The 18,384-nt window shown below is 43.9% G+C and overlaps 2 protein-coding genes and 1 pseudogene across 10 annotated transcripts in view; 2 read left to right on the forward strand and 1 right to left on the reverse strand.

The window, feature by feature from the left end:
• Positions 1-1,682: 1,682 nt before the first annotated feature.
• Harbi1 (harbinger transposase derived 1) lies at positions 1,683-10,715 on the reverse strand. Of its 2 annotated transcripts, none has more exons than XM_008843542.2 (3): positions 10,572-10,715; positions 8,871-9,663; positions 1,683-2,394 (listed from the first exon to the last, which is right to left on the reverse strand). In XM_008843542.2, the coding sequence occupies exons 2-3, from the start codon at positions 9,538-9,540 to the stop codon at positions 2,015-2,017; spliced, it is 1,050 nt and encodes a 349-aa protein (XP_008841764.1). In that variant the 5' UTR covers positions 9,541-9,663; positions 10,572-10,715; the 3' UTR covers positions 1,683-2,014. The 2 variants fall into 2 exon arrangements, with proteins under 2 accessions (XP_008841764.1, XP_029424435.1); XM_029568575.1 differs by lacking the exon at positions 10,572-10,715 and adding an exon at positions 10,136-10,551.
• On the forward strand, positions 3,448-3,637 carry LOC108491343 (annotated as a pseudogene).
• Positions 10,716-10,810: 95 nt separating the features above from the next.
• Positions 10,811-18,384, forward strand: part of Atg13 (autophagy related 13) — a 42,543-nt gene continuing 34,969 nt past the window's right edge. The window contains exons 1-2 of one of the 8 annotated variants that reach the window (XM_029568555.1): positions 10,811-11,346; positions 11,689-11,804. The gene's annotated coding sequence lies outside the window, so the exon portion shown is untranslated. The remainder of the gene's footprint in view (positions 11,347-11,688; positions 11,805-18,384) is intronic. The other 7 variants (XM_029568556.1, XM_008843546.3, XM_008843543.3 and 4 more) reach the window with 7 other exon arrangements.

An 18,384-nucleotide genomic window follows, 5' to 3' on the forward strand; every position in this document is an offset into this window, starting at 1 on the left:
ATGGCATTGTATGACACAGGTGGACTCATATACATGCAGGCAGTACACTCATACACATAAAATAAAAATAATAAAAATATTAAAAACAGTAAAATAAAAAATTGGTTTTATTTTACGTGTACGAGTGTACTGCCTGCATGTATGTAAGTGCACCCATGTCGAGCAATGCCCGAGGAGGTTCAGAAGAGGGTGTCAAATTCCTGTGGAGCTAGAGTTATGGATGGTTGTTAGGAAACCAACCAGAGTCCTTTGCAAGACCAGCTAGCGCTCTTAACCAATGAGCCATCTTTTTAGCCCCTGTAATACTTTTTTTTTAACCATCTAAATTGTCCCCTGCATAAGGTCTTTCAAGACATTTTGATCATAAGAAACACAACCTAAGACAGATCTGGTAACATAGGTCTGTAACCCCAGCTACTGGGAAGGCTGAGGCAAGAGGATCAAAGGTTCAAGGTCTTGGCTAGTGAGTTCAAGGCCAGCTTGGGCAACAAGTGACAAAATGAAAACAAAAGAAAATTTCAAAGTAAGCTAAGGCTATAATGTAGTGGTAGAGCACTTGCCTAGCATACTGAAAACTCTAAATTCAGCCTGGTGTGGTGGCACACACCTTTGATCCCAGAGCTTGGGAGGCAGAGGCAGCAGATCTCTGTGAGGTGGAAGCAAGCCTGGTCTACATAGGGAGTTCCAGGCCAGCTGGGGCTTCAGGCTGGCAAGATAGCTCAGCAGGTAGATGCTTGCCATCAAGCCTGATGACCCGAGTTCAATCCCTGGGGTCCACATGGTGGAAGGAGAGAACCAACTCTCACAAGTTGTCTCTGACCTCCACACACACACCATGACACTCATGCATCCCCTACTCTTCCTAAAATAATAATCAATGTAATAAAAAAGAGAAAAGATGATCTAGGTAGATACGAACTACCTAAACCTAGGAGACTTGCCCTTGCCCATGGAACTGCCAGTCTTTAGATCCTTTGTATGGCATAAACTTGCTATTTTACCTATGTTTCAACTATCTTCTTCAAGATGACTGGATCCTTAACCCCATTTAGCCTCTAACTCTGACTCAAAGCTGAGAAAGTCTAGAGTCCATATGTTTCCCTCTATATCTAGACACAAATCAGTCCAGTTAGTGCACACTAAAGATGGAGGCTTGAGATCCTCCTCAATGTTCTCCTCGAAACAAACCCACAAATGCAGACCAGCAGTTCCTTTTTTCTCAGTTCTAGTGATCAGAACCTCCCACATGCGAAGCAAGTGGCTCATTTACTTATATTAGATCATTCCTCAACTAAATTCATTCTTCACATTCTTCATATCTTCCTACATAAGAAAAACTAAAATAATTCACAATACTGGGAATGGTGGCATTTATGTGTAATCTCAGCACTTGGGAAGTTTGGTTTTGTTTTTTGTTTTTTTGGGGTTTTTTTTTTTTTGGTCTTTTTGAGACAGGGTCTCCCTATGGCCCCAGCTGTCCTGGAACTCACAGAGATCTGCCTGCCTCTGCTTCCCAAGTGCTGGGATTAAAGGTGTGTGCCACCATGCCCGGCTAAGCACTTGGGAAATTGAAGCAGGGGGATTGTGGCAAGCTCCATGCCAACCTGGGCTATATAGTGAGCACCAGGCTAGCCTGGGCTGCATACTAAAACTGTCTCAAATAAACAAACCAGCAAAAACAATCAGTATAAACAAAAACTTTTCATTTGAAATTTCCTGATAATTGAAGCAAAAATTAAAAAGTTTGGTTATATGCTGTTTTTTCTTTACTATGATTTTGCTGTTGGTGACAAGGGAACTTTCGAATGAGTAGTACACAGCCTGGTGTTCATTGCATATGAGGGAAACACTGTCTTGGTTTGGGTTGACATATTTGCAAGGGCTAGCGTAAGTCCACCCTTCTAAAACAGATCAAATACCAACTATGACAAGTGTGCACACTCAGTCACGCTGGATGACAGAACTGCACTGGGCTGGTGAGGGGGAAAGTCTCCCTCCTCCTCCACCTTCCATACTAGGTAAAATGAGTGAGCACCAGCTCTTGCCGGGTGCGGTCAGCCTCTAAGTCCAGGGACTCCATTTGCTCATAGTCCTCCTCAGGGGGCTGTTCCATGGGTCCAGTCACTGGAGAGGACCAAACATCCATCCCGTGCTCCAGGGAAATGTTGTGGAGGACACAACATGCCAAGATGATATGGCTGGACTTCTCTGGTGAGTATTGCAGTGCTCCCTTTGATCCATCCAGGCAGCGGAAACGGGAGCAGAGGGTGCGCAAAGTCTTCTTGATCACACTGTGAGTTGTAGAATGGGCTCTGTTATAGCGATATTCTGCTGGAATTTCAGGAATAGGAAGTGGAGTCATGAGCCAGGAACGCAGAAAGAAAGAACTGTCACCTGTGTGGAAAGCCAAAGAGATAAGTGATTATGAATGGACTACAAACAAAAAGAAATTCTAGGTTGGGGAGATGGCCAGGGGTTAAGAACATTTGCTGCTCTTGCAAAGGACCTGAGTTTAGCTCCCAGAACCTACACAGCAGCTCACAACTGCCTATAACTCCAGTTCCAGGGGATCCAACACCCTCTTCTGGCTTCTTTGGGTACCAGGCATACACATGGTACACATGCATACATGTGGGCCAAACACTCCTGCACATAAAAATAACATACACATAAAATGAAAATAAATTTTTTTTACAAAAAGCTAAATTCAGGCTAGTGTTGTAACACATGACTGTAATCTCAGTGATCAAGAGGCTGAGGCAGAGCTGCCTCAAAGCTGCAGGCTGGCCTGAACTACACAGTGGAACCATCTCACAAAACAAAAACAGCAAAAAAGGAAGTGAAATTTGGAAACACATACTGAAGAAGGACAAGAAAATAATAGCCTCTGGAGTCAAAGCATACATAAAATCCAAGGGAAAAGCACTACATTAAGAAACCAAGCATGAACTAGAGACTGGAGAGATGGCTCTGCAGTTAAAAGCACTGGCTGCTCTTGCAGAGGACCTGGGTTCAGTTCCCAGCACCCACATGGTGGCTACCAACCACCCATAACTCCAGTTCTAGAGGATTCAACGTCCTCTTCTGACCTCTTTGGGCACTGCACACACATGGTGCACTTATATACATGCAGGCACAACACTCATACACATAAAATAAATTTTTTTTAAAAGCAAGAATGGGGGCTGGAGAGATGGCTCAGTGGTTAAGAGCACTGACTGCTCTTGCAGAGGACCAGGGTTCGATTCCCAGCACCCACATGGCGGCTACGAACTCTCCTTAACTCCAATTCCAGGGGAATCTGAAACCCTCTTCTGACCTCTGAGGCATTGCACGACACGGGTGCACTCACTTACATGCAGGCAATGCACTCATACACATAAAATTAAAATTTAAAAAAGAAATGCATTGAAAAAAAAAAAAAGCAAGCATGAACTAGATGCTGCCATGACCATACAAGTGCACTGCTTCACCTGCGGCAAGATTGGCAATAAGCAAGAAGCCCACCTGGGCTACTGAAGGCCAAGTACACTGAAGAGGATGCCCAGGGCCTGAAGCACTCCTGCTGCTGCCACATGCCATTAGCAATAGGGACCTGACTAAGAAGCCACTCAGCTATTCACCTCTGGAGAAGTGACTGCTGGAGTTCACCCTCCTGCTCTGGTGGCCATGGCAGTCTGTGTCAGGCTGAGTCATAAGTGAAGTGGGTGCAGTGGCTGGCTATGGCCCTGTGGCTGAGTATCCCTATATTCTGGAAGGAAATGTCCAGTAAAAATCTTTGAAGAACCACCAAAAATAAGGAAGGAGGGAGGGAAGGAACCATTGACTGGCCCTTCCCCCTCTCCCTGTAGTTCACTCTGCCCACAGTTCTTCATCTTCTTCATTCCCCCCCCCTTTCTCCATTGTGGGGGCATGAATGTAAAGCCCAGTGTGAGTGGCATAAATCACTAATCTCTGTGCTCGGGAGGCTGAGGCAGGAAGATCACCAGGTTGAGGCTAGCCTGGGCTATATAGTGAGAACCCATTTTAAAAAAAATATGCATGCAGTTCAGGAGCATAAGGTAAACTCGGCTGGGAATATCCTTGATTAAAATCAGTGGAGGAAAAAGCTGTGAGCTGAGGAAAGCCAAATCTGAAAGTGTCTGAAGGAAGGAGGAATAAGCACTGACAGGAATACAATACAATTCTTGGATTCGTTTTTCTAAGTGGGTTTTTTTGTTTTGTTTTGTGTGAGACAGGGTCTCCCTGTAGCCCCAGCTGTCCTAGAACTCACTATGTAGACCAGGCTGGCCTTGAACTCACAGAGATCTGCCTGCCTCTGCCTCCCAAGTGCTGGGATTAAAGGCATATGCCACCACACCCGGCTTTAGTGGGGTTTTTTGTTTGTTTTTTAAACTTTGTTGGGGATGTAACTCATGGCCTTACACGTTAGGAAGCATTTTGCTTCCGAGCTACAGCTTGCAGCCCTTGAAATTTTCTTTATTTTCCGTTTATTTATTTATTTGAGACATGGTCTCACTATGTAACTCTAGCTGGCCTGGAACTTGCTATGTAGATCAGGTTGGCCTCAAACTCACAGAGATCCGACTGCCTCTGCCTTCTGAGTGCTGGAATTAAAGGCATGCACCACCACACTTAGTCGTTCTCTTTTTTTATATTTTCTCTTCTTGAGACAGGATCTCATGTACCTCAGGCTAGCCTGGAACTTTTCCTGATCCTTCCTCCACTTTCCAAGTGCTGGGATTATAGATGTGCATGCCACCATTCCCAGTGAATTTTCAACTTCAGAGATACTGTTCTTTAATAAAAGGCTTAATAAAACTGCTCAAACAGGGTAGCAATCCTACATAATCTCTAAAGAGGAAACATTCAAGAGAGAAAAAGAATCCTACCAAAATCACTTGAGGAAAATTTCAAGTCTGAATGCATGACCTAGGGATTCCAGACCTTTCCATGGCACAATAATTTATCCTCTCAGTGCGGAGAAGACAACAGAAGTCCCCGTATCTGTAGCAGCCCCCAGAATGCTGGCGTTCTGCATTCTTAGATACTCACTCACTATAACCAGGCTTTTGTAACAGAGGAACTAGACAGATGTGAATATAATGAAGCAGAGTAATAATGAGAGGGAAATGAAATCAAAAGTTAATTCAGCCGGGTGTGGTGGTGCACGCCTTTAATCCCAGCACTTGGGAGGCAGAGGCAGTCAGATCTCTGTGAGTTCAAGGCCAGCCTGGTCTACATAATGAGTTCCAGGACAGCTGGGGCTACAGGGAGACCCTGTCTCAAGAAGACCAAAAAAAAAAAAAAAGTTAATTCAAATAATACATACCAGGCATTTCCCTAAGTGACTTCCTTATCAAATGATTCTTGGAAGTCCTAACAAAAACGAACAAAATCGGGGAGCAAAGTCCTAACCCAACAGCATTTTCTAGAATGTTTCATTGTCCTGACTCATCACCTCTGACAAATAAAGCAACTCACACAGAGGTGCAACTTCTTATAAATCCCTTACAGACAATGGGCCCTAGAGAACCAGCTCAGTCACTGTACTCCTGACCCACCATCAAGTTCAGTAAACAGTTGGGACTGCTCAGACAGAGCTGGCCACTGTTCCAGAAAAAATAAAAGGCTTCTTTCATTCAGGAGCTTATGTATCTAAGACTGGATTAACTGAAAATAACTAAGATGTCTCACAAATTTTTAAGGTTTATATTTAGCTGACTTCTCCCTTTTGAGACAAAGTCTCATTCTGTAGCTCAGACTGACCTAGAACTCCCTATGTAGCCCAAACTGGCCTTGAATTCATAGCAATCCTCCTGCCTCAGCCTCTCAAGTGCTGGTATTACAGGCATGAGCCATCATATCTGCAGTTTTCCCTTTTGTTTTGTTCCTTGAAACAGGGTCTCAAGAGGTTCAGGCTCTTGAACTTCTGATCTTGCCTCCACCTTCCAAATGCTGGGATTACAGGTATGCACCAACACACCCACCATTTTACTCTTTTAAATGAACTCATTCTTAGTAAATACTAAATTTTAAAAATGGATGGCTCAAAAAAAGAAAAAAAATGGATGGCTCATGGTGTTTATTAGGAAGCAAACTAGGATGCTAGCCATTACACTCCCTTGTAATCAGATAGCAATAAGGCAATTTTGAAGAGAAAAAAAATAGATGTTCAGCTGGCTGGAGGGATGGTTCAGTGGTTTGAACACTGGCTGCTTTTGTGGAGGACCCAGGTTTGGTTCCCAGCACCCACATAGCAGCTAACAACCATTTGTTAGCTGCAGTTCCAGAGGGATCTGACGCCCTCTTCTGGCCTCTTCAGGCATTGCATGACATGGGTACACTTACATGCAAATCATTCATACACACAAAATAAAAATTTTTTTTTAAAATTTATAACTCACTGAACACCTCCTATGTAGTAGGAAATGTGATAGGCACTTTGGGGCTCAGAGCAAGACCCTGTCTCCAAAATCAAACAGGGGTCAAGGCAAGATCGCTCAGATAAAGCACTTGCCACATATGCCTGACAACCTTAATTCAACCCCTGAAACCCATGCAAAGGTGTGAGAGCATCAATTCCACAAAGTTCTCCTCTGATATCCCCACGTACACTGGGGCTTGCATGTACCCCCACATACATCACACACACACACACACACACACACACACACTAATAAAAATGCATTTTTTAAAAATGTTTCATAGTCATTAGCTGGTTATACTTCAAGCACCACTAGAAAACAGACACTTGGGAGGGGATTAGGATCAGATGCTGAATGGATTATAATTGCTTATATGATCCATAAGACATTCTGGGAGATTTTCCCCAAAGCTGCTAAACAGCCCTAGTCCAAGAGCTGAAGAAATAAAGAACTAGAATCGAATAGTTTAAGGGAGTAGGTATATTTAGAGAAGTTTAGGTAATACACCCTGAAGGGATAGCTGAGAATAAGGACAGGAAGGGATAGTTTAAAAAGGAACTTAAGGGGCTGGAGAGATGGCTCAGTGGTTAAGACACTGACTGCTCTTACAGAGGACCCGAGTTCGATTCCCAACACCCATATGGCTGCTACGAACCGTCCTTAACTCCAGTTCCAGGGGAATCTGAAGCTCTCTTCTGACCTCTGAGGCACTGCACAACACAGGAGCACTCACATACATGCAGGCAATACACTTGTACACATAAAATAAAAATAGTAAAATATTAAAAAAAAAAAAAAAGGAACTTAAAGTGGAGTGTGATGGTATGGACCTGTAATTCCAGCTACTTGGAAGGATGAGGCAAGATGATCAGGGGCTTAAAGCCAGTCTGGGAAAGAATAGGACACCCATCTCAAAGCAACAAAACAGTCAGGCTTGGCGCACGCCTTCATCCCGGCACTTGGGAGGCAGAGCCAGGAGGACCGCTGTAAGATCGAGGCCAGCCTGGTTTACATAGTGAGTTCCAGGCCAGCTGGAGCTACAAGGAGACCTGGGCTCAAAAAAATAAATAAATAAAAAATAGAAAACACAACAAGAAATAACAAATATTGTGTGCCTCAGTTTCCTCTTTTGTAAAAATGCTGATATAACTTTTTTTTTGTCTTTTTGAGACAGGGTCTCCCTGTAGCCCCAGCTGGTCTGGAACTCACTATGTAGACCAGGCTGGCATCGAACTCAGAGATCTGCCTGCTTTTGTGTGTTAAGTGCATGTAGGTACGGATACCTGCAGAGGCCAGAAGAGGGCATCGGATCCCCTGGAACTAGAGTTACAGGCAGATTATGAGCTGTCCATTGAGTGCTGGGTTAAAGGCATGTGCCACCACACCCAGCTACTTTTAATTGAGACAGGGTCTCATCTATCACAAGCTGGCTTCAAGCTCCCCAAGTAGCAGAGGATGACCTTGAACTTCTTATCCTCCTCTCTTCACTTTCTGAGTACTGGCATTACAGGTATGCACCAACATACCTAGTTCATGCAGTGCTGGGGACTGCACCCAGGGCGTCATAGGCATTAAAGGCTTTTGCCACCATGCCTGGCCTGGCACCCCTTTTACTTTTGAGACACAGTCTCTCCCTATATATCTCAAATTGGCCTGGAACAATTTATGAAGCTCAGGCTGAGCCTGAAGCTTGAGATTCTTCTGCCTCCGCCTCCCCAGTGCTGAGATTACAAGTGTGTATCACAACACCCAGCTTAAATGCTGATTCAATTTTTAAAAAATGTTTTATTTTTACTTTATGTGTATGAGTATATTGGTTGCATGTATGTAAGTGTATTCATTTTGTGAAATGCCTACAGAGGTCAGAAAAGGGCATCAGATCCCCTGGAACTGGAGTTACAGAGAGCTGTTAGCAGCCATGCGGATGCTGGGAATCAAATCCAGGTCCTCTGCAAGAAAAACCTGTGCTCTTAACCACTGAGCCATCTCTCTAGCCCAGATTCAGTATTTTAAATTCATTTTTATGTGAATGAGTGTTTTGCCTGCATGTATTTACACCCATGTTGTGCAATATCTACAGAGGCCAAAAGAGGGCATGAGATCCTTTAGAACTGGAATTGACTGCCATGTGAGTGTTGGGAAGGGAATTCAGGTTCTCTTCTAGAGCAGCCAGTGCTTTTAACTGTTGAGCTATCTCTCCAGCTCCTTAAATGTTGATTTCTTAAAGATTAAAGCTCAAGGCTAGGGGTTTAAATAAGGCAAAGGTCCCAGCACAGCAACAATAATAAAAATAATGATAATAATGAAAGAAAAAAAATTAAGGCTGAGTTCTCACCTGAAGTTTCAAAGAAACCAGGATACTAGGCTCATAAAATCTCCTATTTCGTCCATTCTACTATATAATTTTTCTATTATGTAGAAGATTTATATCTGCAAACTTACCTAGAAGCCAGCTGTCTTTGTGCATTCCAGCCTCAAACCGACTGCTTAGAGAAGACTGCTGCAGCACAGCATAGTCTTGTAGGCTGCCTGGCCAGTTTGTCTCCACAGTCATTAGTGCCCCTCTGATGTCACATACCACCAGACAGTTTAAAGAATGCAGACCTTTGCGGTTTACATAAGAAAGATCTTCAGCATTTGGTGCCTTGATTGCCACATGGATACAGTCAACCACTCCTATCACCCCTGGCATCCCTGCTAACCCATAGAATTCATCCTTTAGAGACTGCACAGAAGCTTCATCAGCTGGAAAGTGAATGAACTGTGAGGCCCGTTCCACAAGTGCTTCAGTGACATTGGCAACACAACGACTCATAGAGGCTTGACTGATCCCTATCGCATCTCCCATCCGAGTCTGAAAGGAACCAGAGGTATAGAAGCCCAGTGCTGCAAGGATTTGTGTCTCTGGGCCAATAGCCCTGGATCTCTGAGTAGGTCGACAAAGACTTGCCCCCAAGAGCTCCACCAAGTAATAAATGAACTGTCGAGGAAATCCGTACATGGACATCAAGTAGTCATCTGTCACATCATCCAGCTTAAACCGGTCCAATGTCCGGTGACCTCGGCCATACAGCAAGAGATCACAGTCAAGCACTGTAATTGGTATAGCCATAGCAAAGGTGATGGCTGTATCTTCTGCTTTCTCTGAACTTTACCGAATGAAGATGCTGGCACAAGAAGGAAGTGTCAGAATTCAACAATTATCAGTTAAATGATCTGACATTTATACTTCTCTCTGTAAGTGTTAAAAGAAAAAATAATTAGAAAACGACCAAAGACATTAGCCCTGTACCTGTAATTCTCAAGTTTTCTCCACTAACTGCTGCACTACAAATTTGGTCCAGTTTAAACACAATGGGAGAATCAATCGTTCATTTAAGGTCTTGCATTTCAACTGATGGCGCAACTATTCACAGGGTAAAAGAGGTCTATCAATGTGGGTAAGGAAACAACTGACAAGTCATAACCACCTTAATGAAAGATAGGTTTGTTATCCAGAGTCCTATGGCTCCTCCACCTTAGAAGTGCAAGACAGATGTGGGGGTGCTCAAACCAGTCTAACAGGGGAACAAAGAAAAACCAAGAGTCCATGACTGTGTCTGGAGACCCACAATGTCCCGAGTCTGGGGGCTAGGAAGATTGGCCAGCAAGAAAGGAGAGGCTGAGGGAACTAGGTTTGGGGGCCCTGGCCTTATTTTACAACACACCTTCAAAACAGATTATCAAGGGCCAGCATGGTGACTCAGCAGGTGAAGGTGCTTGCAGGTGACAATCTGAGTTTGGATTCCTGGGCCTCACACGGTGGAAGGAAAGAACCAACTCTCGCCAACTTGTCATCTGACCTCCACATGCATACCAGGGCAATACCCCTCCTCCAATACATACATGTAATTTTTTTAAAAAAGGAAATTGATTCTGGGAAAAAAAAATATCTCTAAGCTAGGCATGGTGGCTCACTCCTGACACTCAGCTCTTGGGAGGTGAAGGCGGGAGGATCAGGAATTCGAGGCCAGCTTGGACTACAGGAGCCCCGGTCTCAAGCAAACTCCCAAGCCAGGAATGCTGGCCTGTAATGCTAGAATCCGAGTTCTAAGCCAGCCTGAGCTACACTGTAAGACCCTGTCTCAAAATAGCAAAAGATACCGAAGTCTGAGGGCTCGGCCACACAGTCAGCGCGGGCAGGTCTCCACCTCTCCGGTAGCTGCCAGGAACACACTCCGCCCACCCCAGCCGGAGCCGCCCCGTCCGGAACCTGAGGCCTCCCACCGGCCGCCACGGAGCGCAGCAGCAGCACCGCCCCTCCACGTTAGCGCCCGCCCCACCTCGGCTACAATACCGCGGCCGCCGCACCTGCGCTTCGCTGCCGCATATTCCACACAAAGCCCCAAAACCTCCCTCTCTAAAAGTTCCCTTTCAGCCCACTTTCATTTCTCTTAAGAGGATTAAAAAAATTGATTAAAAGATTTGCCCGAGGAAGAAACATACTTTTTAAAATGGAGACTTTGAGGTACCAAAGAACTAAATAGGGCGTCTGTGCTGTAACGAAAGTGCAGCTGAGGTTAGGCAGCTACATTTTCCCCACAACGCTCTGTCTCCCCACCGCCTTCACCGAAGCGGATGAAAACAAACACTAAGGATGGCTGCGTCGGGCAGCAACTGGCTGCTGGGTTAGGGCAGGAGAAATCCCTTGATGCGTGAAGGGAGCCCTGAAGAAGACCACTCGACGTGAGTGCGGCAACTTGCCCAGGTTGGGGAGCCGGGAGCCTCTTGAAGCGTGACGTGTCTGTCTCCCTGCGATCTCTGCTGTCACTGCCGCCTCGGAGCGCGGAACCCCAGCCAGCAGGCGCGGTTGGCCCGCCCCAGGCCCCGGCCTCCGTAATGCGAGCCCGGAGCCACTCTCTGTGCCGTAGCTTCCTAGGTACTCACTTTGGGGGGTATACCCCCCGGGTTTCTCAGCGCCCCCCAGGTGGGGGGTTATGGATCTGCGGCCCCTCGGCCTCCTCCGTGTGGGCCAGCGGAGGTTCAGTCCCCTACGAACCCCCTTGTCTTCTCCGGGAGGTTTGGTTGGTGTAGGCCCCGTTGGCTCTTGATTGTTCCCAGCCTGTACAGGTGTCCCCAGAGCTTTCCTCTTTGCTTTCTTAGCTCTTTGGGATGAGTCATAAAAGGCTTATTGGAGATAATTTGTGGGGTCACAACTCCGGGGTTGGGTACCAATATGAGTAAAGGAGATTTTCATTCAGTCAAAAATATTCGCGTGTAGGTGAGGGTGACTGTTGACTAGTGAAAAAAGGGACCCAAGGTTCACGACTATCTTCTTACTGGCAGTGGGACGACCTGTGGAAACCTGCGATCCATTCTCATTAAATAAATCTCAGGGTAAGTGGCTAAGCGCCTTCTTGGGCTCATCAGTAACACATCTCAGTTTTCACTTTCCTCCTCAGCACCAAGTTAGTCAGATCAGTTCAACCTCAGTGTAGCATTTCACTTCCAGAATTTCTTTCTTTTGAAGACAAAGGTCTCCCTGTAGCCACAGCTGTCCTGGAACTCACTATGGAGACCAGGCTGCCCTCAATCTCAAGAGATCTATCTGCCCAGCCTCTGCCTCCCAAGTGCTGGGTTTAAAGGCGGGCCACCACACCAGGCTCAGAATTTCTTTTTTTCCCTTTTATTTTCCCCCCAGGTGGACAGTCTTAAGTTGCCCAAGTTGGCCATAAAGTCCTGGGCTGCAGCTATCCTCCCGTCTGAAACTCCTGAGTAGCTGAGAATACAGATTCAGTCTGTCACCAGGCCTAGCTGGGGAATTTTGAAGCAAGGTTTAACTATGTAGCCCAGGCTTGCCTTGAACTGGTGGTAGTCCTCCTACCCCATCCTCATGAATGGTGAGATTATAAGTATATGCCACCATGTCCAACTTTTGGAATCCTGTTACTTTACATATCTGTGTGTGTATATGCTATGTATATATGCATATAGTATATATATTTATACACACATATATAGTGTGTACATATCCTCAATGCTAGGGATGTAATCTAGCACTTTGCTCATGCTAGGCAACCAGTCTACTACAGAGTTATATCTACACTAGAACTTGCTATGTAGACCATGCTGACCTTGAACTATCAGACATCTGCTCTCTGCCTCCCCAATTGCTGGAATTTGAGGCATACACCACCATGCTCAGCCCAACAGTACTTTAATATACAGTGGGTGATGTATAAATGATGAAGCTAAAATTTAATCAATTTTTGTTGTGTTTTGTTTTTGTTTTGAAACAGGGTATAGCCCTAGCTGGCCTCCACTCCCTGGGTAGTTCAGGGTGACCTTGAACTCCAGATCCTCCTACCTCTTGAGTGCTGGGAGATCAGAGGTGTGTACCACCACACTCAGTGCTTAAAGTATGGGTTTTAAATCTTTCTTTTGAAAAATATTTTATTTATTGGGGCTGAAGAGATGGCTTAGCGGTTAAGAGCACTGACTGCTCTTGCAGAGGACCAGTTTCGAGTCCCAGCACCCACATGGCAGCTATAAACCATCCTTAACTCCAGTTCCAGGAGAATCTGAAGCTCTCTTCTGACCTCCGAGGCGTTGCACCACACGGGTGCACTCACCTACATACAGGCAATATATTTATTATTATTTTTATGTGTTTGTGTGTATTGCCTGCATGTAGGTGAGTGCACCCGTGTCGTGCAACTTTATTATTTTTGTATGTGTGAGTGTATTGCCTGCGTGTAGATGAGTGCACCCATGTTGTCAAATGCTCTTGGAGGACAGAAGAAGCTGTTGGATCTCCTGGGAGTGGAGTTACGGGCAGTTGTTAGCTGCCATGTGGGTGCTGGGATACAAAGCAGGGTCTTCAGATACAGCCAGTGTTCTTAACCACTGAGCCATCTCTCCAGCCCAGGTTTAAATCTTTAAAAGTCTTATAAGTCGTTGAAATGATCTTAAATTCATTTTAAATACTTACCTGCTTTTTCATGGTAGAGGACATCTGGGCCAGTTTGTTAAAAAAGTCCTCTGAAGGCCAGTGTAGGCTGCACAGCCAGTTTGTCTTGCCTAATGGTTACCCTCAAGTCCTTGGTCATAGGAGAAGAATGCAAACCTGAATCACTACTACTTAGAACAGCTATTAATATGTATTTTGTGAAAGTTAAAGGTCAATCAATAATGAACAGAAGTCATAACAATTACAATTTGGAAAATACTGCTTCCATTTTGGAGTCACACATGAGTTAAAAGTCATTTTACATTCTAATTTCAATTCCCCCCCTCCCCCTTTTTGTCTTTTTTGAGACAGGTTCTCCCTGAAGCCCCAGCTATCCTGGAACTATGTAGACCAGGCTGGCCTTGAACCCACGAAGATCTGCCTGCCTCTGACTCCCAAGTGCTGGGTTTAAAGGCGTGTACCCCAGGCCTGGCTGCTTTTTCCTTTTGTATTGCCTATAGCTATTAGGCCATTTGGAGATAACTTAAAATAGTGTTAAGATTAGATGCTTTGTTTTAAATAACCCTAAAGATGTGTCCCATCCCCCACTCTCAGAATTTTTTAGCAACTCTCCCTTGGCCTAGTTAATTTTTTCAATATTTTCAATTTTTTTTTTTGTAGCACCTACTGGCCTAGAAGTTAATGAGGTCATTGTTCTGCCTCAGCCTCCTGACTGCTAGATTCTACACACTGACTACCATGCCAGGATGGATTATTTTTAAAGAGTTATTTATTTAGAGAAAGAGTGTGTAGACACAGAGAAAGAGTGTGTGCCCATGTTTACCCCCAAATAAGTAATGTAATTAAATTTTTTTCTTCAGTGTTTTACTTATTTTTACTTTATGTGTATGAGTGTATTGCTTGTATACAGGTTAGTGCACTCAATGTTGTGTAATGCCTGCAGAGGTCAGAAGAGGGCTGGAGTTAGAGACGGTCGTTAGCTGCCATGTGGATGCTGGTTAACAGCAGCTAAAAGCACTGCCTGTTCTTGCAGAGGACCGGGCAGGCATTGCCTGACATGGGTGCACTTATACACATGCAAGCAATACACTCATTCACATAAAATAAAAATAATAAAGAAAAAAAAAGAAGTATCTATGGAGCTTATTCTCTAGCCACCATCCCTCTTCTTACAAGGGTGGGTAGGGTTGAACTTTCCAGCCTGTAAATGCTTGGTCTTTCTGGTCACCAGCCCCAGCCTGAAGCTATGTAGGGCCCCACCTGTAAGGTACCTCATTAGTATAAACCCAGGTTTTACTGAAAAACTCTATTTGATTTTTTGTTTACATGACACAGGTGCATTTAACATCCATGCAGGCAATCATATACATAAAAAATAAAAATAATAAATTTTTTTAGAAAAGAAATGATATTTAGGATTATTTTATGACTAGTAACTCCACTTCTGAATGTATACTTAAGAGAACTGAAAGCAGGACTAAGACAGGTTCATTGCAGCATTGTTTATTATAGTTAAAGCATAGAAACAACTCATTTGTCCAGTTGGTAAATGGATAAGAAAGACATAGTATATTCATGTTATGTAGTATATTTAATCTTCAAAAGGAAGGAAATTATGTAATATGTCCTAGTTGGCATTAACTGTTAACTTGCCACAGCCTAGAATCAGCTACAAGAGTCTTACTTGAAGGCAGGTGTGGTGGCACATGCCTTCAAACTCAGAACTCGGTGAGTTCAAGGCCAGCCTGATCTATGTGGTGAGTTCCAGGCCAGCTGGGGACTATAGGGAGACCCTGTCTCAAAAAGAGCCAAAAAAAAATTTTTTTTAAAGTCTTACTTGAAAGATTAGCCTGTGGGAATATCTTGTGAGGGATTTTCTTGATTATTAATTGATATAGGACAGACCAGCCTACTGTTGGCTTTACCACCCTTAGGGAGGTGGTCTTGAACTGTATTAGAAAACTAGCTAAGGAGCTGGAAGTGGTGATCCATGCCTTTGGGGGGGGTGTCCTTTTGAGACAGGATCTCCCTGTAGTCCCCAATGGCCTGGAACTCGCTATGTAGACCAGGCTGGCCTCAAACTCACAGAGATCTGCCTGACTCTACCTCCCAAGTGCTGAGATTAAAGGCCGGTGCCTCTACCCCCAGCTAGAATAAAAGAAATTTTTTACAAAGCTAACTAAGCATGGTCTGAGGTGCAAGCCAGAGAGCAAGCCAGCAAGCAGTATTCATCCATGCTTTCTGCTGTACTTGGCTGTGGGTGAGTTCCCTGGTTGGAGGTAATGCTGCATGAACTAGCAAGCATTCCTGCCTTGAGTTCCTCAATAGATAGATAGATGTAATGAGGAAATGTAAGATAAACCCATTTCTCCTCCAAGTTACTCTTGGTCATGGTGTTTATCACAACAATGGAAAGGAAACTAGAGCACATGCTATCATATTAGTCAACCTTTAACATTATGCTAAGTGAAATAAGCCAATCACAGACAAATATTGTATGTGTCTACTTTTTAAATTTTCTGTGTATGAGTGCTTTTTCCTAACATGTATGTGTTTTGCCTACATGTATATAAGTGCACCTGTTACATGTAATCCCTGAAGTCAGAGTATTTTGGGTCCCCTGAAACTGGAGTTATGGGTGGTGGTTAGCTGCCGTATGGTACTGGGAACCAAATCCATATCCTCTGGAAGAGCACCCAGTGCTCTTAACCGCTGAGCCATCTCTTCAACAACAAGTCTACTTTTCTTTTTTTGTTTTGGTCTTTTTGAGACAGTGTCTCCCTATAGCCCCAGCTGTCCTAGAACTCACTATGTAGACCAGGCTGGCCTTGAATTCACAGAGATCTGCCTGCCCCTGCCGCCTGAGTGCTGGGATTAAAGGCATGAGCCACCACGCCCAGCAAGTCTACTTTTTCTAAAGACAGTCTTACTATGTAGCCTTGATTGGCCTAGAGATCCACCTGATCCTGCTTCATACGTGCTGGCATTTGCTCTCATGCCTGGCTAATATGGATATATTTAATACCACTGAACTGTTCAGTTAAAAATGGGCAAGGTTGGGGTTGGAGCGATGGCTCAGTGGTTAAGAACACTGACTGCTCTTGCAGAGGACCCAGGTTTGATTCCCAGCACCCATATGGCAGCTATGAACTGTCCTTAACTCCAGTTCCAAGGGAATCCAAAGCCCTCTTTTGACCTCCGCTGCATTGCACTACATGGGTGCACTCACATACATGCAGGCAATACACTCATATACATAAAAAAAATAATGGGCAAGATGGTAAATTTAACTTTTTTGTGTGGTGATAAGGATAGAATATAAAAAAGCCAACTTTCATGTTTCTGCTAGGCCAGCATTCTACTACTGAGTTGCACTCCAGCCAGGGTCATAATTGACTTCTGTTTTGTTTTTGTGGTGCTAGGGATAGAACTCAAGGCCTTACCATATGCTAGGTAAGAGCTCTGTCAATGAGCTGTGTATCCCCATCCTCCTAAGATGGTGATTTTTTTTTTTTTTTGAGACAGGATCTCACTGTAGCCCAGGCTAGTTTCAAACTCACTGTGTGCAGTCAATGATGACCTCTAACTCCTGATCCTCCTACCTTTACCTCCCATGTCCTGGGATTACAGACCAGTCCACCACACCCGATTTGTTTTGTTTTTGAAACTACCACTTTGAGATTGCAGGTGTGAATCCTATGCCTGGTCCAAAATGATACATTTTGTGTGTGTGTGTGTGTGTGTGTGTGTGTGTGTGTGTGTGTGTGTGTGTGTATACCTATACATGTATAGACACTTGATTGGACATTAAGTATCCTGTCTTTCTGCTTTATTCCTTTGAGACAGAGACTCTTACTGAACCTGGCTGGCTGCCAACAAAGCCTCAGTGATTCTCTTGTCTCTGCCTCTCCTATCCCAGCAGTTCTGGAGTTACAACTTTGCATAGTCACATCCAGCTTTTTTTTTTTTTTTTGTCTTTTTGGTATCTGAACTCAAGTTGTCATGCTTGTACAGCAAGCACTCTTACCTCCTGAGTCATATCACCAGCTCCAAGAAGATATACTTTGTGACATGTATCTTTTACTATAATACAAATGGAAAAACTTGAAATCATAAACTAGAACTCTTGTGTTCCAAAAAATAAAATATCCAAATTTGTAAATTAGAACAATAAGGCAGTAGCATAATTAGCTGAGTTATCTGTAATGAATTAAAAGAATGGAGAAACAAGGGTGATTAAAGGGGAAGTTAGAAAAGAAGGAAGAGATCATATATAATGTCTGTCTCCTTTGTCTTCATTTTATATCTTGATCTGAGAGTTAAATCCAACAGAAAATGGAATATGGTACAGCTGCATTGGAAAATCATTTTGTAGTTCCTTAAAAAGTTAAATGTGGGGCTGGAGAGATGACTCAGTGGTTAAGAGCACTGGCTGCTCTTAAGGACCTGGGTTCAAGTCTCAGAACCCACATGGTGGCTAACAGCCATCTATAATTCCAGTTCCAGGGGATCAGATGCCCTCTTCCGACCTTCACAGGCATTACATGACACAGGTGCACTTAAACATGTGCAGACAATACACTTGTGCACATAAAATAATAAAAAAAAAATGTTAGCTAGGCATGATGTCTTACATCTTTTTTTTTTTTTTTTTTTTTTTTTTTTTTTTTTTTTTTTTTTTTTAAAAAAAAAAAAAAAAAAAAAAAAAAAAAGAGGACGATAAATCTTTCACTGTGATATATCAAAATAAAAAGATCCACCTGCTTCTGCCTCCCAAGTACTAGACATGCCTGGTGATGTCTTGCATGTTTAATTCCAGCACCCAGGAGGCAGAGACAGTCAGATATCTATGAATTTGAGGCCAGCTTGGTCTACATAGTGAGTTCCAAGCCAGCCAGTGCTACAGGGAGGCCCTGTCTCAAAAAGGCCAAAAAAAATTGGAAGTAACAGATAATTTAAGAATACAAATCACATCACCTATACTTTATTAATTAGTGCCATGTCTTA

The sequence above is a fragment of the Nannospalax galili genome, unplaced genomic scaffold (genome assembly GCF_000622305.1).
Source record: "Nannospalax galili isolate Female #2095 unplaced genomic scaffold, S.galili_v1.0 scaffold1200, whole genome shotgun sequence".
Classification (NCBI taxonomy): Eukaryota; Metazoa; Chordata; class Mammalia; order Rodentia; family Spalacidae; genus Nannospalax; species Nannospalax galili.

Bases quoted from the DNA above. Each gene is read 5' to 3' on its own strand.
- Harbi1 (XM_008843542.2), bottom strand. From the start codon at position 9,540: ATGGCTATACCAATTACAGTGCTTGACTGTGATCTCTTGCTGTATGGC. The intron at 2,395-8,870 runs GTAAGTTTGCAG...CTTTCCACACAG, and splicing joins CAAAGACAGCTGGCTTCTAG to GTGACAGTTCTTTCTTTCTG.